Raw genomic sequence first — 27,384 nt, forward strand, 5'->3', positions numbered from 1 at the left:
CCCAATAGGCAGACATTTTTGTGATAGTATTTCTCTAGCAGGAAAAAATTACAACATCAACTCTTCTACTTTCGAAAAATCATAGTTTATACCAATTTTTCATGGCATCTCATAACCTCAATGACAATAAAGGCACAATAGAACCAGATTAAACACTCGAAATTTTACAAGGCATCTCATGACCCTAATCACAACAAAGGCACAATAGAACCATATTAAAGAGTCAAAATCCTCAGAATAACAAGTTGTTTATCATGTAGAAACCTAACAAATATACCTTGGTAATTTTGTTTTGAAGTGAAATCCGTTGAATAAACCCTCAAATCAACCCTAAAGCGGCAATCTATACTCAAATATGAAACTTTAAATAATTATCTTCTTCAATCTAGATTTCTAAAATCAACTCTCAAATCAATATTTTTCATATACATACCTTTACTATAGATATGAAATCTGTAAAATAAAGTCCAAGATTTGGAGTGGGATTTCTTATGAAAAGTAAAAGAGAAAGCGATGCACATGGAAAAATTGCAGCTGAGGAGAGAGAGGAGAGCCAAACGATAGAGATTTGTAGCGGATGTGAGAGAAGCAAAGGGAAAATGATTTTTATAGGACGAAACACAAATTCGGTTTTTGAAAAACTTAAAGCTTATTTTTTAGGTTTTTGGAAACCCAAAGTTTTAAAAATTTCGGTTTTCAAAGACCGAAATGGCCATTTCTTTTTTTCTTTTTACTTAAAAACTGTTAGGATGGTTAACAAACACATATTGATGAAGAAAACTTCACAAAATTTTCATAATAACTCTAAAAATAACAACTATGTATGTTATTTTCTCTAAAAATATTAAAAAGGCAACAACAAACAGCGATACCCTTACATCAATAACCAACACAATTGACCCTTTTAAGTTTTAATTAAGAAAAAAGTTTGTATAAGGTCACAACCTTAAAATTTAGAATTAAGGAGCACATCAAAAATCGATAAAAAAAAGTTGTTTTGATGTTGGAAAACCATCTAAATGATAATTTGGATTTCAAGATATATGAATATGTTATTTTCTTTTAAAGTCTAAAACATAGTGCATCTTCCAATAAATTATCTAGACCTCCCATTTTCAAGATTTCATGTTTTTGTAGATCTATTTGATTTTAGGGAAAATTTCATTTAGAACCCTAATTCCTCATATTATTTCATAGTAGACCCTCTTTCCGTTTTTCTTTCAAGCGACATAAAGAAACTTTAAATATTTCACCGCACTCCTTCATCTCTTATCTCACTTTTTAATTTACTAAAAATTATTCTCAACCAATCTTTTTATACCATTTCAACTCAAAAACTTTTTTAACCATTTTTTTCCCTTTCCACCTATTAAAAAAGTTTTTAGGTTGAAATGATATAAAAAGATTTTTTGGGGTTAATTTTTATGATAAGAGATGATGGGTATAGTGAAATCTTTAGGGCTTTTCATATCCCATTTGAAATAAAAACGGTAAGATGGTCTACCATGAAATAATATGAAGAATTATGATTATATATGAAATCTTTTCTTGATTTTAACCAATTTTTGAAGTTTAAAATTTATAACTATATATGAAAATGGAGTTTTAGGTTATAATAAGAATTCTTAACTCTAAAATTACTTCTTATAATAAAATTTGGAGATGCATCTTAATTTGATGGTTTAATCTTAATTTGATTGTTTAAAGTTGCCCATTCACACCCTTTAATTAATATTAAAAAAAATAAAAAATAAATGGCCCTTTTAATCCGCAAATCCCTCTCTTTGTGCGTAAAAACTTGTTGACGGAATGGCCCCTCGCGGACATTCTGATTTCAATCAGCAGAACGTTCGGGCACGTGCCACTTTCTACGTCCAAGTCTTGGAGTCTGGCCACGTAAAATATGCGGTGTTTAATGCCCTTTCCCCGAAAAAGCCGTGATAAGGCTTTCAACTTTGGTTTTCCTCTGTCTCTCTCTCTCAATTCGGTTTCCTCTTTCTCAATTTTCAGCCAAGCTCTTCTCCCTCTCTCTAGAGTCTTGCTTCTTTAGCTAACCCTAACTTCTGGCTTCGTTCATCCTTTCTCTCTGTATGTATTTGGTGGCCATTGGGTCCTGAAATTTTGTCACTCGTCTTTTCCTTCTTGTCATTTAAGAATCGAAGTCTTGGCCTATTTTTGTAGCCCTTTTTTTCCAGGAAATTTGCTTGATTTGCTACAATCTGGCCCCCAAAAGGTAGGATCCAGCTTTTGAGCTCATTCTCTGTTGATTAATCTTGTGTTTTGATTTTATTCTTTTGATATATCTGTTTCGATTGATGAAAGTTTGTGTCTCGTCTCTTTTGGATTGAGCTCTCTCCAGTATTTGGATATTTTCCATATTACATTCTGCCAGCTTTCTTTTTCTTTTGTTAGTTACTGTTTCAAATATATATTGATGATTCCGTTGTCATTCTCCTTTTAGCTGATTCACAGTTCGAGATCATTTATAATTTTGTATTATTCTTTGTTGTTTGATTTTGTGAGCTTTGGTTTTCACGGGTTATTTTTCAATTATTCATTAATTGGGCTTCTTCTAAGTTGAACTCTGGAATCGCTACCAGATCATATTCATTGTTTGGTAAAAAATGATTCTTTTTTGTTTATAACAGCGAGTGTAGATTGTTTTGAGCTTTTATCATGAATAAGTGGATCTTGTTAAAATCTTGAATCGATTCCTTTAGTTTTCTTCACTGTTGCATCACAATAACCTTCTTTTGGTTTCATTGTCAAATTCACTATGTTTTGGAAAAATCAGTTGGATGTTTGGTAATATGGTGGTAATTTTGAAGCAAAACCAATTTCTAGTGTCAGGTAATTAATTGGCTTAAGGGAAAACATTTCATCTGCCCAAGGGCAGACTGCCATAGTGGTCTACCTCTCCCCATTTTTAGGGCTTTAGGTGCATTTGTTTTGGTGTATTTCTGCATTAGGGAAGTACTAGGAGTTATTTCAAAATGATATCTTTTCAAATTATAGTGTTTTGAATGTGAAACTGGATACTATCTATTATTATGGAGAGAGAAGTAGATGGGTTTAGTCCCACATTGAAGAATAGAGGAGTATAAGTCATGTGTAAGTATGACCATCTTCAATTGTGTTCTATGAACCAAGGGGAGAGAAGGCTCATGCAGAACATTCAAAGCATGCAACGCGTATGCTCATCATGCGAGCGTGAAGGGGGCTCTTAAAGTGCATTTTGCACTTTGCATGCTTGGATCTGTGCAGAGGCGATGAGGGTTGTGGTTGTGGCTCGCTTTTCTTGCTGCATTTGGGATTGCTGAGTGGCTTCTGTACCGCTGACCAAGTTGCATCGCATCAATGCAGCGTTTCACGGCAATGTTGTGATAGCTATAGGCGCTCACAACAATATTGCTAGTCGGAGTCACAACTTTGCAAGAGATATGTGTTGCTTCAATGTCGGCTCGTGAAATTGTAATCCATTTGGTGTGTGGCAGTAATGACTGAGTGACATCTATGTGATGTTGTAAGTCAAGTTAAGAGCCACAACTCAACATTCAGTTGTAATCACTAAGGTCATGGTGATCAGTTACCAAACCTGAAACTGCAGTTTCTCTCTCTATAGATTACATATGGTTCTCACGTTCAAACACTGCTGTTGGCACAAAGTTTACTGCCAGCAAAATCTCATTTTGCATATTCTCTCTTTAAAATAAAGGCTATTTTGATGCTGTAGATCTTGCTATACCTGTACATTTTTACAAGTTGTTCTATATTTTGTTTCTATGTATCTCGAGGACAAATTTACCTAGAGAACCTAGATGCACACTAATTCAAGAGGGCAAAGTGTTGACGCATGCATGGAAGTTGAAAGATCTGGAGTTCTTGAAAGTTTTTTAAGTGTCTGTCAACCTATTAACTTTTTACCCCAGTTTCACCCATCATATCCAGCATGTTTTCTCCAAATTTGGCATAGTCGTTCGCTTGGACTGATGAAGAAGAGTATGGAAAGAGATCATGAAAAAAAACCCAAAAAATGGTCTTTTTGAACATTGTGAATGTAGGCCATCCATTTCATGGGTGACAAGATCTAGCCCTTTAAAAACTCAAAATGAATTTTTTTTTTTTAATTGTTCATCCATAGATGATGAGGCAATGTACAAAGTTTGGGGTTAAACAAATTCCCCTTTTGCCTTTGCTAACATCATTGTTTCTTTTCTTTCACAAAATGGATGACCCATATTCACTGCATGTTCTCTATCATAAAAAAATAAGAAAAGAAAAGTATTGTGTGTTTTCTTTTCAAAATTTTAGGCAAGTTCTTCTCTGGGTCCAAAGGAATGTGTGTGCCAAATTTGGTGCGAAACGGATGCCCATAAGGTCTCCAAAATGGGGAAGGGTGGCCAACTTCCGTTACTGAAAATTAAAAGACTTCTCCTTTCTTGTCGGGGCATGGGCTTTCATTCCTTGAAACCATTAGTGTTCTTCATTTTCAGACTAATAGAAAGTAAAACTTCTTTTGATGTAGGACCAAATCCCTTGGCTCCTATACAAGTGACAATAAGGGTAAAAGATGGAGGTTTAGGGTGGAGAATGTTAGTATGAGGGTAGGGTTCTGGTTTGGAAGGTTTTGGGAGATAAGTATAAACTTTGAATAGGGGTTCTCTAAGTGGGGTTTAAAGTAGAGTTTTGGTATTTTTAGAACTAGGTTGGAGAAGTTTTTATATGGCTGCTAAGGTAGAGAATCTTGCTGGATTTGCCAGTCAGCAGCAAGTTTCTGGTTATTTTCAGGAAGAGCTCTTGGGAATAGAGGATATACTCTTATAGAAGGAGGGCGAGGTCATTGTAGCGTTCAAACTTGGAATGGTTTTAAAGTGCAGGAGTGAGTGGAGAGTTGTGGAATGGTTCCTTAGTCTCAGAGGATATGGTATGTCATGGGAGAATTATCTGAGGCTAAGAATGGGCTGAAGACAATTAATAGGAAGTTTGGGGTTCATGAAAAGGAGTTCTTCCTGGATTTTATGGGTCCATCAAACAGAAGATGGGGTTTAAGGGTATAAAATATGTTTTCCAAGTGTTGGATTGGGTTATGGTATATGCTATAGGGTATTCAGGATATGAACTAAATTGGATGTTTCAAAGGGATCAATTGGGTTACATGATGGTTGATATTTTGCTGTATGTCTCAAGCCAGTGACTATTTAATAGAGAGAGTAAGATGTTAAATGGAAAAAGAGAGCTTGAGAAGAGGGATTAGTAGGTCCTGGTTTTATGAGTAAACTAGGGCTTGGGATGTTGAATGGTTACGGAAAGGAACAAATAGAGATGCTAGAGAGGGAAGTATAGAGTGGCATTAAGAGAATGGTAGAAGATGGCGAAGAAGATGAGGTACCTGGAGTTAGAGGATCTTGATTGCGCTAAGAATCAACACTTAACAAGATAAGAAATAATAGGTTCCACGCTTTGAAAGAGCGGGGTCAGCACCTCGCATTGGAATCAAGACAAATAATGGACAAATATCCCATTTTTATTTATTCTATGCAACGAATCCGTCCTAGGGCCCTACATGTTCTTGCCTAACTTGAACCCAAAGTAATACTAAACCTCTCCCAATCTTCAGTAAATCTTCCTTTCCAAAACACAAGCATCTAGGTTCCTTTATGATATTTAGATTCTTGCTCTTGCTAAAATATCAGAAAGTACCCCAAGAAAAAAGAAAACTAGCAAGGAGTTCACTCTAGGCACTCTTCGTCAGGGTGCTTAGGTGCCATAACATGATGTCTAGAGTTCCATTCCTACTAGGTCTCAATACAAATGGAAGAAACGACCAAGTCGGAGTGAATATTAAAAAACAAAGAAAGGGCAACGTATCAAAATACTCATTAGAGATGAAATATTTAACATTTTACCCATTTGCCACTATTTCAATACAAGAACATGTGTTTTTTGATCTTTATTTTGAAAATAAATCAAAAGATATGATCAAAGAGTTAAATTGTTGTTCTCTCATGGGTAATTTGATAAATTTCCCAGAAAGAAAGCAACCTAGTAAAAACTTTTAAGTACTTACTAAAGAAGATTTTAACATACTAATTTATTTAACTTATCCGTTTTATGGAGGTTGGCCCTAGGTCTAATCCTACGTTTTATGGTTGTGGCTTCACCTGAGGGCCCACATTTGGCACGCCACCCTAGGTTGTCTGCCATCATTTTCCTATTGAGCCTTTTCGTTTTTGTGAATTGGACTTGCACAATTGAGTGAGAAGTTGAATTTTAACTTTGTATATACAAATTTTATTAGTTTAATATTTGGCCCTTTTCATTAGTAACTGTTTAATATTTGAGTGTGTGTGAAACGGCCAAAATCATCAACATTATTTTACTTCGAGGTGATGGATTATGGAGAAACGTATCTTGCATCACCTTGCAAGATCTTGGTTAGGGATTATTCATAGGAAGTCTGCCATCATTCTTCGTGTTTTACCTCATGTTTTTGGTGAATTTGGCTTGTATCAACAGAGTGGGAAGCCAAAATTTAACTTTCTATATTAGTTTGCCCTTTGCAGTTTTTGTTTTGTAAAGTTTCCTATTTGACCTTTTCCATTAGTAATTTCTTTTTTGGTGAGTTTGTTTGAAGCAGCCAAATCATTAACACGTTTTGCTTCAAGGTGATAGAATATGGAGAAACCTATCCTTTATCACCTTGGAAGATCTTGGTCAGGGTTTATTCATATAGACTTTCTTCTGATAGGGTTTAATTATTGTTTGGTTATAGAAAAGCGTATCAATTCTTAAATACATTTGGGCTCTATGATGGTCGATGTTAATGGATCTGCTACTTGGGATCATAACCAATTTTATTGTTTCTATTGAACTTTCTCTAAATTCCAATTAGACAATACCTACTTCTTGTATTTGAACATGCAAATTCAGGATGCTTCCCAAATGACAAAAAAATCCCATAGGTGTAAAACTTGACTTTCGAGGATCTCATTGGTGTAAAGCTCAAATCTAAAGACCATAATGGGGTCAAATCATCTGTTACGTTGGAAAATTCAGCTTAATTCCATGGTTTTTCTGTTCTTTTTTCCTTTACATTTTTTTCTGGGAACGGGGGTGGAATTAGTTTCTGTTGCAGCAGAGGGTGTGGTGACGAAAAACTTACTTGTTTGCTTCCCACATCTAGATAGATTAGCTTTAGCTTTTGAAAAAATGGTTAGGGAGTGTACAAAGAGGACGAGATGTATTAGTAGGGACCTGGGGAATGAAAAGATTTGAGGAGGTGGCTCTTGGAACACCTTGAAAGGTCATTTTTTTGACAGATGACCTGATGTGAGACTGTTGAAGTAGAATGGTGCAGGTCTCTTTTCACTTAAATCGTTGCTTTGATGCTTTTGAAGGTGGAGGTTGGAGGGAGGCTTCATTTCTTCTCCTTTGGGTATTCGAGCTCATGCGTGGTCTATCCCTTGGTATCATTGCCGCATCTGTGTGGCTACGTGGTGTGAAAATGATACATGTGGACCTAAATTTACCTTGTCTGCATATGATACTCAAGCAAAATAGAGGCAAAACCCTCCGAATGGATCTTATTATTGGTTGTCTTATGTTTGTTCTCCGGTCATTTGGTTTTAGTGGTTGATTTCCTCATTGTCATTCAATGAGCATGGGAGAGGCATGTTTCCATGAAGAGCATTTAATATTCTTTAATGATTGCCGACCCCAAATAGTTGGGATAAGGCTGGGATAATGATGATGATGATGATGATGATTGCTATGAAGAAAAACTAATATTGTGGAAGAGATTTTCAGGAATGTGGATGGGGCTTTATGCCCATTTACTTAAGCCAAGTGTATGGGCTTCCTTGCTCAAGAGGGAGTTAGGATGGATATCCTCTCCATTAAAATCAATTTGATGTCCACATGATCTTTGCCTCTTTGGGCATGCTCCCCTGGCTCCCCTGGTTGCTTCCCCTATGTGCATTATTAGGTTTATTACCATTATGCCTAAACTTGCAGTCCATATACTATGTCAAATGAGCTGGACAAAGATAGAGTACATGGAATGATAGGAGTTGAGACGGGGAAGTAGTTAAGATAGAATTATAGTTGGGTAGGCAAAATGGAGATGTTCAACTGGAGTTTTATGTGATTGCCATATACCAATAAAGTTGAAGGGCAAGTTCTATACGACGGCTGTGAGACCAGCTTTACTTTATGGGGCGGAATGTTGGGCGGTCAAAAATCAACATAGCCATAGAGTGAGTGTAGCTGAGATGAGGATGTCGAGATGGATGAGGGGCAAGACAAGAAGGGGTAGATTTCGAAATGAATACATTCAGGAGAATTTAGGTGTAGCACCAATAGGTGAGAAGATGAGAGATAGTAGCCTTAGGTGGGCCATGTGGTGCATACCCAGTATAACACTTGTTAGTTTTTTTTAATAATAAAGTTAATTTAGGACGTGCGAGTTAGTTTAAGTGGAAGGCTCAAAAAGGGCAAGGGACATGGTTGGAAGTAGTGAAAAAATATATGGGGACTCATAGCCTCATTGAGGGCATGACCCTTGATAGAGCAGAATGACGAACTAAGATTCGTGGAGCCGACCTAATGAGATGAAAAAGGCTTTGATGATGATGATAATGATGGCCTCACTGAGGGCATGGCTCTAATAGAGCAGAATGGCGAACCAAAATTTATGTAGCCGCCCCCAATTTGTTGGGAAAAGGCTTTGATGATGATGATGACCATTATGTCAATTGTAAGAGACAAATAAGGATATATCCTTGAAGTTCAAATTTCAAAATAAGGTCAGATCTCCACCAATGGACAAGAATCACACCATCCTAAAAATCTTTGCATTGAAGGATAAACGCTATTCCAGTAATCACTTAAAAGGTGTATAAAAGGGGGGTCTAGTTTTTTAAGTCAAATTTCTCAAAAAGAAGAAAGGTCTTGTTTCTTAAAAATTAGATTTTCGGGGACAAACCTAATTTAAATATATATGAAAAGAAACTATCAATATAATTGTGATGTGAAGAATTGATAGTGCACCTTTGGGTTTAGTTTGTATTCTCGTGAGTCCAATCAGATTCATAGGATTAACTCTATGATATGAACACTGATGCGGTCTTTGTGTTTATAATCTTCTTAATTTGCTCAAAGATATGATTTGAGAAAACAGAATTTTGAATATTTAGAATTTTGCAAATCTGGATGCAAGCATTGCTTGCCTGTCATATATCTAGATTATATATTATCTGAATTTGTGTTTTTTATGTTTGTATAGCATGCTACCTGTATTTTAGAATTTCATAAATTTGAAAATTTTCATTGTTTGGCTCATAAATTCATAATTTTTGGTTTTTTCTTTGAAGGCATATGTTAGATTTGTATGTAGCTTGTACTCTCTCTCTCTCTCTCAATATTGATTCCCATGTATCGAAACTAAAGATTGGTCGTGCACCAGTGAGTGGATGATACCTCTGTTGACCAAAGACGATGAAAGCGTTATAGAGAGAGATGCCAATATGCAATCCCTTAAGATTGCGTGATGGAGAAACACTAACTTGCAAGTTAACGATTCTCTGTATCGCTTAAAATTCAGATTGAACTTTTTTTTTGTAATGAGATTTAAGAATATTATTCAAATTTGTTTTTTTGCCATGGTTTGGTGCCATCAAATGCATTTCTCAGCATATTAGATTATGAAAAGTTTTAAATCTTGTGAGATCTTGAAATAGCAAGATATTCAAGGGTATCCAACATATCCTAGAATTTTATTTAAAAGCAATGCTTTTGAAACTTGAAGACATGGATGGGAATTGAAATACGACAGATTCAAATTCCGTTAATTTCTAAGGCATGCATTTTTCTTTCTTGTTTTTTGAAAATGATCTTGAACCTAACAGGCAGATCTCTGTCTTAGGGATTGACAAGTCAAAGGTTCCGTTTCAGCTTTATATTTGAAGGCTAATATGTGATCTTGATTGCCTGATCCTAGAGCTACAGACTTATCTAGCAAGGTGCTCATTTTTGGAATATTTATTTCCTTTTGTAACTGGTAATATGCAATGTTCTGACTTTGTACTTGGCTCAAAATCCTAAATAACGATAGTATGCTTTCTGTAGGAGTAAGTATGTTGTGCTTAACAGTTCCATAGTATGTGATTAAGGACATGGGCACTTAGTTTTGCTCAGACAGCATTCTGTCACGGCCTCTCAGTCTCTAGTAGACCCCTCATATAAGATCTTTCGAGCTTCAATTTCATGGTAGTTCCTTTGGAAAATTCTGAAATTGGTGGTGTAACGGATTCGTTAGGAATGTCTGCAAAATGTTATTCTATCTTGTTAGTGTTGGATCCTCAACTCCCCAGAAGTGCTTTTATGAAATGTCTGTGATTAGCATTCTTTTGAGTATTCTTGGGTCGACTTTTGGTTGAGGGGAGACTCTTAGCATTATTATATGGTCCACTCAACAACTGCATGAACTGGAGTTCTTAATGTGGTCTGATTCAACAAATTTCTTCATCTGATGTTGACTTATGAAGAATGGTTTACTATCATTCTTGTGTTCATCTCACTCCTGTAGACACGGATATCATCCGCAATATCATTCTTTGGAGGAGCAAACATTTTGAACTCATTAAATGTTATATGTTCTAGAAAGAAAAATTCTTTTTGTTCAGAGATAGTAACAGCTATAACCTTAATGATCATCTGATTATCCCACAAAAATAAGTGCTTTGTTCTAAGGATCATGTTTATTCCTAAGGCTAATATCAATATGGACATAGAACCAACATCTTAAAACTTGTTCAAGATAGAATAGTCAGAAGTTCTTCCAAGTAGTGTATTGTATGTAGATTTTCCATCCAATACATTAGTTAGAAGTCCATTTATCAAGAAGGTACTTGTAAGGTAAAATACAACAAACTATATTTAAGAGATGAAAGAGTATGAGAGTTTAAAATCTAGAAAGAGAGAAAGTTAGAGAGAGAGGGATGAGAGAGAGAGTTATGTGAGGAAGAAGAAGAGGATAGAAGGGTCACGGTTTAGTCGTACTGACCCACACACCCCACTTATGTTCTCTTATACTAATATTACAGTCTAAAGTACAAAATTGCGCTTAAATAAAAGACGAGACAAAGAATGCCTCTTGCTCAAGTTGGTGCATAAATATCTGTCATGTCCAAGTTGCTTAAGATCATTTGTAGTTGAGGTTTCCCAACAACCTTGGTAAGAAGGTCTTTTAGGTGGTCTTCTATTTTAACATATGGTAACAAATTTCATTGATAGTAACCCTCCCTCAAATAAAATGCTAATCTACTTCTATGTGCTTAATTCTGTCATGTTGAATCACATTATGAGCTATACTAATTGTTGCCTTGTTATCACAGCAAAAGGACATGGACCTTTACACTGAAAAACCAAGTTCTTATAAAAGGATTTTTAGTTAGAGTAATTCACTTGTACCATGAGCCATGAATCTATACTCATCTTCTGCACTTGGTCTTGCTACAACTGACTACTTTTTACTCCTCCAAATAGCAAGGTTTCCTCCAACAAAAGTACAATACCTTGATGTCGATCTTCGATCCATAACAGTGTCAGACTAGTTTGCATCTGTATAGGCCTCAACTCATAAATACCCATGATTAGCAAATAGCATTCCTCCCCTGGTGATGATTTTACGTACCTGAGGACTATCATAGCAGCCATTAACCTTTGAAACATTGCCACATCCTTGAGAGCTTCATCCTTTTGGGCATCAAGCTTGTGATTTTGTTCTATCAATGTGTCAGTTGGTTTAGCCCGGCAAGCACAATAGTTTTATGTGCTTAAGTTGAATTCCTTCGAGGGATGAAAGTTCCTCTTTTAGACCTCACCACTTCTATTCCAAGAAAGAACTTCAATGGACCTAGATCTTTGATTTCAAATTCTCTAGCCAGAAAATTCTTAATTTGTTGAATTTCCTTAGGACAATCACCAGTTATAACAATATCATCTACATATACAATTTGGACAATGGCGCTGGTCTTTGTATTGCTTGATAAAAAAAGTATGGTCAGTTTGACTTCAAAGTGTAGCTGATTCTTTCAACAGTACCATTGAACCTCTCAAGCGAAACTCAAGGAGACTACTTTAGTTTATAGATGGCCTTTCTCAGTCTACAAACTCTTCCTTCACATCTAGGGGCGCAAAATCCAGGTGGAGTTACCATGTGCGCTTATTCTAGTAAATTCCCTACAAAGGAATGCATTCTTGACATCCATTTGATGCAATGGCCATTCCAAGTTAGTTGCCAGAGGCAAAAGTACCTGAATTGGAATTCATTGTAGCCACAGGAGCAAATATTTCCTAGTAGTCCATTCCATAGGTCTTAATAAACCCTTCAACTAATCTTACATTGTATATGTTAACCGTACCATCAGCCATGTACTTCACATTGTAGACCCATTTGCAGCAAACCAACTTCTTCCCTTCTGAAGGCTCAACCGGTTTCCAAGTATTATGCTTAAGTAATACTTCCATTTCCTCACACATAGCCTCGTGCCATTTAGGATGAGCTAAGACCTCTATAACATCGGAAGGAAATAGAAACATGAAACAAATAGGGAGTATAGAGGTCTTAGCTTGTCCTAAAAGGCATGAGGCTATGTGTGAGGAGATGGGAGCATTTCTTGAGCATAATACTTGGGAACTGGTTGACCCTTCAGAAGGGAAGAAGTTGGTTTGCTGCAAATGGGTATACAATGTGAAGTCCATGGCTGATGGTACGGTTAACATATACAATGTGAGATTGGTGGCTGAAGGGTTTATTAAGACCTATGGAATTGACAAATAGAAACATAAGACCTCTAAAACATCGGAAGTACCTTAGTTTTAGTATCAAATAAAGTATGGTTCATCTTATCAAACCTTGAAAATATTAGGAACCTCATCTTTGGTCTTCATAAGATGGATCTATGTACACCGAGAATAATCATCCACAAAAGAAACAAAATCCTGATAACTACAGCTAGAAGTCATAGGAGATGAACCCAACAAATCAGAATGGACAATAGAAAAAGGAAAAAGGAACAATTCTTTTATTATTATGGGTAAAAAGGAGTTCCTACAATATTTTGATAGTTCACAGACTTCGCATTGGAGGTCTGATACAATAGTAGAAGTAAATAACTTAAGAAATAAAATTGTCAATGACTGAAAAGAGAAATGACCAAGTCAGAGATGCCACTGCCAAATCCAATCTTGATTAACACCATTGCTGGACTGAAGAGCTTGAGGAGTAGTAGGAAGTCAAGAATATAGAGACGACCTGCTTCATGACAACTGTCAACCATCTTCCTTGTAGCCAAGTCCTGAAAGCACACTACGAAGAAAGTTACAACATAATTTTTACTTTTGGGAATGCTACTGATAGACATTAAGTTTGTAGCAAAGCTAGGAACATGAAGAACTAATATCAAAGACAATTGAGGGGAATATGTACATTTCCTTTCTCAGCAATGGTAGAAGAAGATCCATCAATAATTCTAACTTTCTCTCTACCAGGACAAAGAAAGTGAGAAGTATACCAGGGAGACGTATCAGTGTATCATCCAGGACTATCCAAACAGATAAAGAGAGACATGATTAACTTAAGCATGAATATCTGAGTGGCAACGGATGATGTAGATGTAGTAAATGGGCCATCTAAGATGTAGTAAATGGGCCATCTAACCATGCAAAACAACCAAGAAAGGCTCTTAATTTTATCCTTAGGTGATATTAAATTTTTTTGGGCAGAACATAAGGGTTGAGCTGCATAGTGTTTGATCTGCATTAGTAGTTGCTGCACAAGGGTTGAGCTGCATTGGGTTGTGTTTGATCTGCATTAATAATTGCTAAACCACTGGTGGATGAATCATTGTGTGCATTGAATTATCCAGGACGATTGAATTTTGTTGGTCAACTAACTAAATCCCAACGAATCAACGATTCTCTTCAATGTGACCACGTCTATCACAATGATGACACTTCAGTTTACTTTTACCTCCTTGATTGGAACCCCCTTTGCCAATTTTTTGAGATCCACCCCCTTTATTGTTCCTAGGAGGTCATGAGGCTCAGACAACAGCAGAACGACCCATTGGTTGTGTAGGTAGTGTGACACTCTTTCCACTTTCCTCACTCTGGATAAAGGAATCCACTTGGTTGAGGGATGGAAGGTTATCCTAACTGAGGATCTGAATCCTAGCTAACTTAAACTAAGGGTTCAATCTATTTAGAAATTCAAAGATACGATTTTGTTCCATGAACTCCTTGTATTTATCCCCATCTTCTTTGCAGGCAGGTTTAAACATCTGATAATGATACAATCGTCCCATAGGCTGCAAACTGTAGAGAAATTTGCTGCCAAATGCAACTCCCTTGTCGAAGATCTGATACTTAATTGCCCAAGTTCGTACACCCGGGACACATTATTGCTTTGGGAGTAAATTTGGTGTAGTGAATCCCAAATCTCTTTGCAATCTGAAAAAATTGGAAACCCCTACTAATCAAAGGTAGTATTGAGTGCAACAACCAAGATATAATAGCCAAATTTTCAGTCTCGCACTTCTCATGTGAGGGATCTGTATCTTCAGGTTCAATAATTTTTCCATTGATATATCCCAACTTCCCTCTTCAACCAATATTCCTTTTAAGTAGACTGTGGCCATTTCAGATAATTTGTCCCATCAAGTTTCACAGTTGTAATTTGCAGCCCAGGGATACCCATGTGAGAGGTTACACCTAGAGTATAAGAGGTGTCATATCAGCCACCATACAGCTTATACATACCAGAAAACACTCATTGATTAACACAAACAGCCACTTGACTGACACTGATTAGCACAATCAGCCACTCAACTTCACTCTACAGAGATTTGGGAGATCTTGATAAAATATGTGCCTTACTACTCATGACCAGGGATGCGATGTATGATACGAGTCCAACAACCAATTTTGAAACACCAAAATGTCCCAATCAATTTAGGGTTTTCGGTTCAACATCACAAACTCTACACTAATAGAAAGCAACCAAGAAACTAGGGTTTGATGCACCATACCAATTTTTAAATCTGAGTTTCGATCCACACTAACCAGATCTAGGGATCACCATTAGTTTCTAGATCTCGTTTTTCTAGGGCTAAGGTTCGATCCAAACCAACCGGTTCTAGGACTTTCGATCCACGCCAACCAGAACTAGGTTTCTACCTCCATTAGTTATGGGATCTAGGTTTTCGACTCACATATAAACAAAGCATGGGAAGAAGGGAACCATATATTAGGGGTTTTCCAATGCATAACTGATTTTCCAGGATTGGGGTTTTTGACCCTGCGGCTATTGGAGACCTTCGCATGGTTAGCACATCATTAGGGTTTCAAACAAATATCTTGAAGTGTCCTGCCTTGATACCATGATAAAATACAAAAACTAATAAGTGATGATAAGAGAGGTTAAGAACTAGAAAGAGAGAGAGATGACAGAGAGCCATGTGACGAAGAAGGGGAGAGAATGTTCACGGTTCAGTCCTATTGACCCCCACACGCTACTTATGTTCTTTTACACTAACAATAAAAAGTCTAACGATCAAAACAGCCCTTAAATAAGCGAAACACAAATAAGTCCTTAGCGACTTAAATACAAGAAAAAATAAATTTACAGCTTAGGTATTTACAGCATTTTTTGGAAAGTGTCAGTTCATAACCCAACTTCATTTAGCTGTCTATGTTTCCTTTCTATCATTCAATTCTGCTGTTGTGTACAAGGACAAGAAATTTTGTTGCTTTATTCCATTGTCCCTCAAGAAATTTTTAAACATTTGGATGAATACTCTCTCCCTCCATCAACATGAAAGTCCAAAATTTTATTACGAAAGTGCTTCCGAACAAACACCTTGAAATATTCAAATGTCTCAAAATGCGAGACTTTTTATTAAGAGAACAAATACCATAAAGTAAAGATAATTGGAGGAGATACATTTGGCGCTAGAGCCCATACATCAGCGCACACTAACTCAAAAGGAGAAGAAGCTCTTTTATTATTAGAAACAAATGGCAACTTAACATGTTTTCCCAGTTGACAACCATGACAGATGAACTCACTAGGACAATTATTATTGAAGGAAGCAAGTCCTTGTTTACAGAACTTATTTAAAGACTCCAGACTACAATAACCCAACCCATGATCCCACACATTGTTATCCTTAATAACATGATAATACATGACCAGAGTTTTGAACTTCTTCAACCCATCATCAATTGTACAACTCTCCACGCAATCAATCCTCAATCCTTACAGTTATCAGCATCAAAAAAAAAAAAAAAAAAAAAATCATCGATCCTTGACAAGCCAATCATCATTTCAGGTTTCTCTCTTTCCTTTTGCACTCACTTCCTCTTTGGTGATAATCTGTGGTGGTGCCTCGCACAATCCATCACTGTGACCCATCATGCATAGGCTTCTGATGAAAGGAATTATAATTCCTTTTATACAACGAAATTGGAAGAATAGAGCTTGATGCTAACTTTTGAGAAAGGAATAATGGGGAGACTAGAAGATTCCTTGGGGTCAAATGAGTGGAAGATGATGGAAATATTTTTTTCTCTTTTTGAAAGAAAGGGAATATATTGGTCAAGCACTAAGAGTAATTAGTGTTTGCTGTTCATGTGAACAATAACTAGGATTTACTGTTCATATTAAAATAAAAAATTTAGGGTTAAGAAGAGATTTAGGGTTAAGAGAGGTATCTAAGGTTTTATGCCAAGGATTTCTTGCCAAAGGAATAGAAGAGGTTTAGGGTAAAGAATGTTAATTTCAAATATGTTTCAAAACAACTCCATTTTGTAAAACTTTGTATAGACCTTTTTATCTTGTTGTCATGATGGAGATGTTGTTTTTGTGGTAATAAGACCATTATGTGTCAATCCAACTTCTTGACTTGGTCCATAATGTGCACACCCCAGTTTGTTCCTCTTTTTAGTTATGTATGAGCTTCATTTATTATGGGCTTACAAATCATAACTTTTAAGGTGTCATGTAAGTTATCTGAAGTGACATCTTACCCCTTGCTTTGATGACACATGGATGGTTGTGTTACCATCATCATCCCATATTTAAAGCTCGCCGTTTATATTAGAGAGAGCCATTTTTTTTTGTCTTTGAACAAAAAAGCACACCCTGTCTCTTACTCTCACCTGATTTCGGGGTACACCGTGCACTCTCTCTCTTCATAAAGAGATTTTAACGAACTCTTCAAGATGATGATGCTTCATGTAATGGAGAATATTTCTATGCGTGCCATGTCACTTGCAATACCTAATCTTGAGATTTTATTCTTTCGTGGATGTTTTTCAGGTAACTGGTATAGTTATTGTCACAGTCTTTTTATCATTAAAGTGTTCAATGTGATAGAAAAAAGAAAATATTCTCAGTGTTGCGAGAATTTGTCTCTCGTACATGTGTTAGTCAGATATACAAATTAGTATCTGGTTCTGTGGTTTTATATGAGTCTTTTGAGTATGGAACTTAGAGACTTTGGAAGCATAGTCTTGATCTGGTTGTAATTTTGGAATGTACTTGTTGAGACTGATTGCATCGCGGAATTTTTTACCGAAGCAAGGGCATTTAAGACTTTGAAGTAAGTGAGTCCATCTTGTGCCTCCAGATTTATTGATACATTATTGTATTTATTTTGATTCTCTCTCTCCCTATTAATCCTAACATGGACCTATTCCCTCAAGGGTTAACTGGAAGAGTTTTCTTACTAACTCCGTACCCAGACCTAATCCCTCAGGGGTTAATTGGCAGTAGTATTCTTAGAAACTCCGAACCTGGACCTAATCCGGTAGCGGCTAACTAGAATTAGGAATATCTCTAAGATCCATACAAAAACTTCACTCTAGTTAAGGGGAGATTTTGCCAAAATTTTGTTACAAGGGAGTCAAGAAAACCAGCAAAGAATTTAGGGGAAAAAAGAGATTTAGGGAAAAGAAGAGGAGCGTAAGGGGACAGATATAGGGTTTCACGCCTATATAGACAATAACATTATCAATCTAAATAATAATTGACAAAGAAAAGAGATAAGAGAGATTTTGATACCTTTGATTAATGAGTCACGCTAATTGTTGAACATTGCTATGATGATTGTCAAATTCATCATTAGAGCCTTATCCCAACTATTTAGGGTCGACCACACGAATCTTGTTTCGCCATTTGGCTCTATTAAGGGCCATACCCTCCATCAGACCATAACTTTTTTTTTTGAGTAAGTTAACTCAATCAGACCATAGTTAATGTATCTTTTTTCACTACTTCCATCTTTGTCCTTTGGGGCCTATCCCATGCTCTTTTAGAGCCTTCCACTTAAACCAAATCACCCCTCCAAACCTGTGTTATTCTAGGTTGACGTTGTACATGACCAGACGACCTAAGTTTACTTTCTCTCATTTTATCGCCTATTGGAGCTACCCTAAGTTCTTTCGAATTCTATCCTTGTCTTGTCACTTATCTATCTCGACATCCTCATCTCAGCTACACTCATTCTATGGATATGTTCTTTCTTGACTGTCCAACATTCCATCCCATAAAATAGCTTAAAGAATAGCTGGTCTTACAACCGTCCTATAGAACCTCCCCTCCAGTTTTGGTATGCAACGAAGCATGTTGAAACTTGGTATGATACCATGTTAAAATATCATTTGGAATACTTGAGAGGGTGGAACAAGTTGTAGTACAGGTAGAGATGGATGGTGAGGAAGCCAAAAGAAGAATGACATGACCCCTAATTCCTCCATAAGTGCGGGGCTGCACTCAAACATATATATTTATATTGTTTCTAACCCTAAGTAGTTGAGGGTTACAAATAAATCCAGAAATTACATATTTTTCCTTTACAATGAACACTAACTGCAAATACAAGAATAAGTTACAACAGCAGATAAAATTACCAATATACCCCTGGGCAGTTATGGTTAACAGATATGTATCACAACACTTGAGATATTAGGGCTTAGAACCTCTCAAGAGCTGACCTCTTTTTAGACCTTAGGCTACCCACTTAATTTGAGTATATGCTATTGGGTCTGAGAGCAAAGATTAATACCTCACATGAGTTTCGTATGTGTCATAGGAGTTTGAATCTTATTTATGTGAAACCTTTGCTATTCTGTCTATTTTCCTGTGATATATACTTCACCCAAGACCTTGTGCATGATTAAATGCTAGGCTTTCTGATTACAGCTTCGGAATACGTTATCTAAGTCTTATGTATTTCAATAACATTGTAGAGTTCTTTGCTATACTTTTCCAATCCCAGCTGATAATTTCTTTGGGTGCGAAGTTTTGTGTACCTTATTATCATTGTACAATATGGTTGCTGATATGCTTGCGAAGAAAGCTACCTCCATATCTGCTACTGCAGTTTGGAGGGCCTGGCCCCAAGATTTTCTTACTTTGCCAACTTCTTATGATGAAGCATGAGTGCCCTATTAAAGGGTTGTAATTTGACAAGCTTGTATTTCTCTAGTTTTGGCTAATGAAATTAGAAATCAGGTACGGGAACTTCTCCCTCACTGACTTACCCAAGAACAAATCAATGTTTTACAATCTTATATGCTTTTGATATGGCTTTTTAGTTCCAACTGCTAGTTTCTTCTGCTGAAAACATCGGGAGCCTTATTGTGTTCTGTGAGTTGATGCAGCCTCATACTTCTGCATAAGTCATGTTTGAAAAAAAAAGAAGTTTTTATGCGCTCAAAGCTCATCATGGTTGTCTCTACTTGTATGTCATTATGTTGAATCATCTGGAAATTCTCCTGTTTCTTGTGTCTGGTAGTGTACTAATTCACCTTTTGTTGGGTGCTACGAGGATTGCTAATTGTACATGCATTTTTGTGATATATTAATTCCTGCTCTCCATATTTATTGTTGTCATTGATGAGGAACCTCTGTGTTTTGTGGTTCAGGCGTGCATGTCTTCTATGTACTGGGAACTGGACCTTTATAATTGATAAAGCTTCTTTTCACTCTGGCCGCTGCAAGAAAAACACAGTCTTCTCGCACCTCTAACCAGGTGTGGGTTTGCCATGAGGGATTAGTCAAACTATGTTCATCGCAGGCATCTGAATCAGCTCAACTTTGGAGATTGTGGCATATCTTGAAGGCCTTGCCCCTTGATTATGGCTAAGATCGGTTGAGTGAAGAACAACTAGCATTACATAGTGCCTCTGTCTGCTAATTGTCTCTAGATTAGATCTGTACGTTGCATTTGTTAACTAGTGGTAGACCAACAAAAAACCTGCAAAATGTGACTTCAACAAAAGCAAATAAGAAGAAGAACTGCTACATGTGACTGTATTTCTGCCAATTTCCTAGACAGCAAGATGGTTAAGTTCTCCTGCTTCTCATCTTCCCTCCATTACAGCAGATCAAAGGTATTGTGTGTACTCTTATTGTTTGCGACTTATTACTTTTAACATGAATCATTGTTTTGAGTGTTCCATGTAATTAACTAAATCTTGCAAGTGGTTGATTTTCTTCAATAGTTGCTGGGATTTCCCAACCTAGGTGGAAATCCCACTCTGGAATCTCTCTTCGGTACTCTGGCAAAGGGATCTTTAAGGGGTCTTGATTTTGAATTTAGGGATCTAAATCCCCACTATTAAGGATCCCGATCCCCAACCTTAAAGATCAAGATAACTACCAAGCTGAGGATTTTCTTTATTTATCGCCAGCTTGCAACACAATTATATTTTTAATATAGTTGCATTATCCAATGGCTATAAATAAAGAAATACCTACTTAAAGAGTATATATAGTCCTAAGCTATGTATAATCTTTAAAGTTGAGCCCCAAAAGGTTAGGATCAGATCCTCTAAGTTCGGGACCGAGATCCCTAAAATTTTGGTCTCGATATACCTAACATGTGTATTTTATGGACGTTGCTTCAACTATAAGGACCTTTTGGTCTTTTACGATCTGCCACTCCAGATCCTGATCCTGCGGCTGATCCCAACGGCTATGTTTTCTTCGCTATATCTTTGCCTTTATTTCTGCAGAAACTAGGTCAACCCGTTGCAGAAACCATGCATAAAGAATCCCAGGATTGTTCCCTTAATCAAACACCCAAGGAGTCTGGTGTTTCACATGGTCGTCTTCAAATACAAGTGAAGTCCTATGATGATATTCCGTTGGAGTCTCATGGGAATAAATTTGTCCATTCATCTTCCTTTGAAATGCCAATTCACATGACCACAGAGACTTGGCTTGAAGAACACACTTTGAAATCTGAAGAACCATACTATGTTTTCAGTTCCGAAGCAAACTCTGCACGTTCCCAAGGGGGTGGTTTGAAGAAAAGTCATTCTGTGGGAAGTGGATTGGATAAAAGTAAGAGAGTTCCTTACGAAGTTGACAGAGGGTATGAACATGAGCAGGGGTTACTGGGTGATGACCCCCAAAACATGAATTTCACTGAATCATTTGTTGTTTTGGACTCGAACCTATTGGCCGCACCATTGAATCATAAGGATGCTGAGTCCAACAGAGCCGATGTTGAGTCCTACATAATAGATGTTGACCTGAAGCCTGAAGACTCTGTCACTTCCATGGCCTCTTCAAAGTCATTTGTTGGGGAGGTCCATGAAGATTTTGGTAGACAGCGATCTATCATTATTGACTCTGGAGAACATCTACCTGAAGCATCTTCTATTATCCGACATTCCCAATCATCGCCCAGCCTCAGTGGTTGTGAAGAAAGCCCAGTGAAACAGTCTATACGTACTCGCCTCTCTAGGTCTTGTGATGACCTGCGTATTCTTGCTTCAAAGAAGAATTTCTTGAGTTGTGTTAACGAAATACCTTGTGAACAGACTTATTTTGAATCTGTACAAGCATCATATTATCATAATATGTCAGAAACTGTTCACTCAGTAACAGGAGAGAAGGAGGGGCTACCTGCTGTGATAGATGTGGAAGATCCTCAGGGAATGTCAGGAAAAGATTGTGTTTTGTTCAACCAAAGTGGCAGATATTTTGGATTGTTGGATCAGGTAACAGCACATTCAACTAACACACAGAAATCTGTATATGAGAATCTGGCCAGTGATGAGCAAAATTCTGAAAACTTGAGCTCTCCAGTTAAGGATTTGATACTGGAACAAAATGTTGAGAAACAAGGGTTTCAAGAGATGCAGCATATTGAGAAGGAAAATGAAGAACTTTGCAGCTCTCCACATGAGAGACGGGCTGAGTTGTCTTCACATCAGTTGAATCTTAAGCGCGTGGAAGAATGGATCAACCAGATTGATCTTCAAAACTGTTTTTCTTTGCCGGAAACAGGGGAATGTTCTACTTCCCCCTCTAACATAAGGAAAGAATCCAGCATTGCAGTGGCTTCTGCTACCAAGATTGATTCAAGGATTTCTAGTGGGATGGAAGCAGCTAAGGGTCATATTCGTTCCTTGAATTCATCATCTACAACAGCCCAGATGCCAAATCTCGGCTTGTCTGTAATCCCATACCTTGGCATATTCGGCAGCCTAAGAGTGATAAATTTATCAGGGAATGCTATAGGTACGCATGCTTTTACTTTTTTCTTTTAAATTAGTGGAGAATTGCTGGCCCTTATATCTGTTTTAGCTTGTCGAGAATTATGGTTCTTTTTGGGTCTTTTCTGCTTTTTGTTAATGCATAAAAACTACCATTTAAAAGACCCTGATCATTCTCACTGTTTACTGGTTTGACAAATTTGCCTGTAGTGCGCATAACTACTGGGGCTTTACCTAGGGGCCTTCATACGCTTAATCTATCAAAAAATTTTATCTCCATCATTGAAGGGCTCCGTGAGCTGACTCGTCTACGTGTGCTGGACCTGAGATATAACCGGATATCCCGTATTGGACATGGTATGGCTTTTCTTTTCCTTCTCTGTAGCATATTAAATTTTGCTTTCTAATTTCGTTAGCTCCAGCTCCCAGAATATGAGTTGCAAATCTGGCTAGTTGTGATTCTGGACTAAAGATGTTTGCTTGTTCCTTATAGACACAACTTGCTTTGGATGTTAAATATCAATCTTGGTTTTTCTGTTGCAGCTTATCTTTAGCCCTTAGCCTTGGAGTGAAGTTGTCTCACCTGGAAATTTCTGGTCCTTTGTCTAAGAACTCTGGTTTCTGAGCAATACAATGGAAAATAAATTTATAATTTCTGCATGTGTAGAAAGACAAACGGAAGAGAGAGAGAGAGAGAGCGAGAGAGAGAGAGAGAGAGAGAGCGAGATATCCGGAGCACGGATGCCGCACATGAACATGACTAGTTGAAAGAAAGAAACAATTGAAAAAATATATTGTACAGCAAAGTTGCCACCAAAAACCATAACATACTAACCCATAAGGCAACTTTGTGAAACATTACCCCAAGTACTAAATTCACCACAATTTACGTCTGAAATAGAAAATAACATGTAAAAAGCAAAACAAGAAAATAATCAATGACAAACCAACTTTAAAATAACAAAAATTAGGAACAAAAAAGAAAGTCCAAGAGTAACGAAAAGTTACAGTTAGTTAACTAGAACTCAGTTAACAGAATCTAGAAAATAATCAACCAAAAATCCAAAATTTTAAATGGCATAAATGAGAGAGAGACAGAGAGACACAGAGAGAGAGCGAGAGAGAGATTATCATGAGAGGAAGTTGGACCGGGGAGGGTGTTGGTAAAGAAGATTTGGTGTGAGCTGAGAAATCATTAGCAACACGAGGTTGACTATATTTAGATCTACTTCCCAATATTATTAGTTATTGGTAATTCTGGATAGATGTTGTACCCTTAGAAATTAATGCAATGAACTACAAATTAATGGATAGTGATACATTTTTCCAGAATTGAATGCGTTGTCTTCCTTAATGTAGGGCGTGCAGTGTTATTCAGAGTTTCACTTTCACCATTTCATATATCATGTAATATGTCAATCTAATTTGTATGTCATGTTTGATAGATAAACACATTGAATTAAGCTGTCAAAATGAAAGGAAATTATGTCAAAGAGTATATAAAATATTGGGACAATTCAGTGTTCACAAGTATCCCATTCATCTCTCCTATTTTCAATCCTCAATTTGGCCATCCTGTCGCCAACAGTTGCCAACCCCTTGATGTCCGTGGTCTGTCCCTTCACACCTATATCTAGGAGTTGCAGGACCACAAAGTGGCAATCTTTTGAGTTACATTCCAAGAGTCCTCTCTATCTAATGGTAACAAACACTGCTCTCCTCTCTATCTAATGGTAACAAAAAGTGCTCTCAGGGTGACCTTTCTAGGCGTGACAACGTTTGCAACTGGAATCTTTTGCCCTTATTGATCTGGGCATGTCTCAGATACCTTTCCCTCACAGATACTATTTGAGTTGTTCAAAATCCTTTTGGTTTTGCACTGGCTTTGTTGCATCCATCAGAACTTCATGTAACATTAAGGGAGCCATTGAAAGGTGACTGGAACACCAGAAACGGGGACTACCCGAGCTAATGATAAAGGCAAGAAGACTTTCCGGCCAGGTCCCATTGATTGATCATAACGATATCATGGAAATGCTGCACGGACCCATATATATAGGAAAAGAAAGAGAATGACCCTGATACTAAACCAGATCGAGCCACAAAAGTATGTGAAGTTTCTGTTTCATATTCCTTTAAATTCTCCTACTTTAGGTTTGACGCATCCATTATTCCACAACGCTGAACACCTCAAAGGTGGCTCATCCAACCAATCATTCTAATACATCTTGCTTGTCCTTGCATATGATATTTTCCTTTCCATGGGTATCTCGTTTTAAAATACGCTTATTCCTTCTCTTTATAGAAATTTTGAATGGAGTAGAACCACTATCTAATATAATGTAATAATTATAAACTTCATACATTGTTAAGACAGAGAACTACCATAAATACACATATGAAAACACAATTGCAAATTATATTGTCTCGAATCATCTCCATGTTGTTTGTGAATGTAAGTGATCTTTTAATTGCTCGGGGAAGGTACTCAGACCCCTGCCGAGCTGAGTGACTCAGGTGAGTACAAGTCAACACACCTGAGACCTTCCTGAGTCTAGAAAAACCCCCAAAACATGAAGACTTATATAAAAAATTGTGGAAAATCCAAAAATTAAGAAAAAATAAAAACCCGAACATTCATACTGATCCAGATAATGTATATAAAAAATTGAATAAGAACAAGTTAATGTTATTGACATGAGAAAAATCTGAAAAACATGTAAGAATCAGAAAAACTAAAAAGAATCATAAAAGTATAGGATTGTATACAATGAGACCATTTACCTTTGATACAAGGTGGTCACAATTCCTTACAACCATTTGATGTGAAATTTGATAGCTTAGATGTATCACGAAGTTTGAGAGAACTTCTTTTGAAGTTTGAGCTTGGACAAAGGAATAATTGCAACCACCCAACTTCACATCAAATGGTCAAGTTTGTTGAGGCCACACCTTTTATGAAAGGTAAATAGTCTCATTCTATACTTTCCCTAAAAGTATATATAAGAAAAGTAGATATAAAATAAATTAGAAATTAATTATAACTGATCTAATTATTATAATTCTCAGATCCAAATAAAAATATAGCTAAGGGTTGAATTTGGGTGAAAATGGGGAACTTAAGGGCTGAAAAAGGGAAATCATCAAAATGTCTTCAGACTGCACCCACCACATATGTTATTCAATTTTATATCTTGGTGAATTGTCAAATTTGATATCAAGTTTTGGACATCAGGAACCTGCTATCTAAATTTTTAATTTGTCAATCCTTTCCTTTCTTTTGGAAGGTCTGGCTTCCTGTTCTTCACTAAAGGAGCTATACTTAGCTGGAAACAAAATCAGCGAGGTCGAGGGGCTTCATCGGCTCTTGAAGCTGAATGTATTGGACCTTAGCTTCAACAAAATCTCAACAGCAAAGTCTCTCGGCCAACTTGCAGCTAACTACAGCTCTTTGCAAGCCATAAATTTAGAAGGCAACCCAGCTCAAAAAAATATGGGGGAAGAACAGTTAAAGAAATCTCTCCTCACTCTCCTTCCCAACCTCATCTACCTCAACAGGCAGCCCATCAAAGCCAGTGCTTCTGTCAAGGAGATCTCTGACCGAGGTGCTCGTTCCATTCCTGACAGGAGTGTGAGATCAGATCATAAACACCTAAGAAGAGGGGGCCACAGTGTGGCCTCTCATAAGGCATCGGGTTCCTTATCAGGTCGTGGTGGTCTAAACCAATCTATGATCTCACCTAAAAGGCACAAGAGTCGACACTCACGCTTCCCTCCAAGTGGGATCAAAGGAACTCATCATTATCAGCTTAACCTTGACAGCCAGCCTATTAACCCGCAACATACTCATTGGATGCGGAGAAGTCGTAGTGAGGGAACTCTGCAAGCATCGGCATAGTGGTAATGCAGAAAATGGACTCTTCAAACTGCATAGTTTGTGTTATTTGTAGTTAGTAGTATAGGAATAATTTTCATCAGGGTTTCAATTTTCAAAGTATTTTAGATAAGTGTGAAACTCTTGGTTTCGGCCTTTGTAGAGGATTTGGTCTTCGAACAGCATTGATCCATCAGCTGTTCTGAAACCAGAATTTGTGCGAATTGGGCTTTCTATTCTTAATTTTGGACTGAACAATCATTTATCTTTCGGGGTTGATTAAGCATCAAAATTAGAAATTCAAATATCACATAAACGGGTGTAGTATCTGGATAAACAGATTTGGAAGGTTTTACTCAGTTTAGTTGGGTTAGAATTTGGTTCATATTTTGAGCTCTCTACTTTACATTAAGAGTGATTTTATTTTCAAAATACGGTCGAAATCCTAAAACCCATTCGAAAATCTAGAACTTTGGTTTTACGTGGAATATATAAGAGACCTTTATCCTGATTGGGGAATTCATTTGTCGCTGCAGAATCTTTGCTAGCAGTCAATTGGATGACTTCCCTGCATATACAGTGAAGATCATGTGCGCTCGTCCAGTTGCCTCCAGATTTGGTTTATCTGCATGGTCATGTTGGCAAAAACTTGGCTCTCCTATTCATAGGCACATAAATGGTACAACCATTTGTACCTGTTTTATCTCAGATATTTGTTTTAATGGTTGGATTTTTTTATTTTACTTGGTTCGTATGGGCAAATGTGGATTATCTCATCTTAGCTCATCATCTATGTAATAAAGATCTTCTATGTTATAAAGATCTACACAAACCTTTAGCAGGTGCGATCAATTTTCGGTTCAGTAGGCTTACCACTAATTGGATAATGCTTCTGATTCTATCGGTTTCTTGAAATAAACTTTTGTTCATTGGAATGA

General features: G+C 37.0%; 1 protein-coding gene across 5 annotated transcripts; it reads left to right on the plus strand.

Annotated features, from left to right (window-relative positions):
* Window positions 1-1,800: 1,800 nt before the first annotated feature.
* On the plus strand, window positions 1,801-27,384 carry LOC18426381 (Outer arm dynein light chain 1 protein). Of its 5 annotated transcripts, XM_020662504.2 has the most exons (7): window positions 1,927-2,233; window positions 9,923-10,019; window positions 19,990-20,457; window positions 21,082-22,597; window positions 22,783-22,929; window positions 25,860-26,472; window positions 26,983-27,384. In XM_020662504.2, the coding sequence occupies exons 3-6, from the start codon at window positions 20,407-20,409 to the stop codon at window positions 26,468-26,470; spliced, it is 2,325 nt and encodes a 774-aa protein (XP_020518163.1). In that variant the 5' UTR covers window positions 1,927-2,233; window positions 9,923-10,019; window positions 19,990-20,406; the 3' UTR covers window positions 26,471-26,472; window positions 26,983-27,384. The 5 variants fall into 5 exon arrangements, with proteins under 5 accessions (XP_006833095.2, XP_088714457.1, XP_088714459.1 ...); XM_006833032.4 differs by lacking the exon at window positions 9,923-10,019 and having other exon boundaries at window positions 1,801-2,233; XM_088858332.1 differs by lacking the exon at window positions 25,860-26,472 and having other exon boundaries at window positions 1,929-2,233.

This window comes from Amborella trichopoda, chromosome 2, assembly GCF_054954075.1.
Source record: "Amborella trichopoda isolate Santa Cruz 75 chromosome 2, AtrichopodaSantaCruz75HAP2 v2.0, whole genome shotgun sequence".
NCBI classification, from domain to species: domain Eukaryota; kingdom Viridiplantae; phylum Streptophyta; class Magnoliopsida; order Amborellales; family Amborellaceae; genus Amborella; species Amborella trichopoda.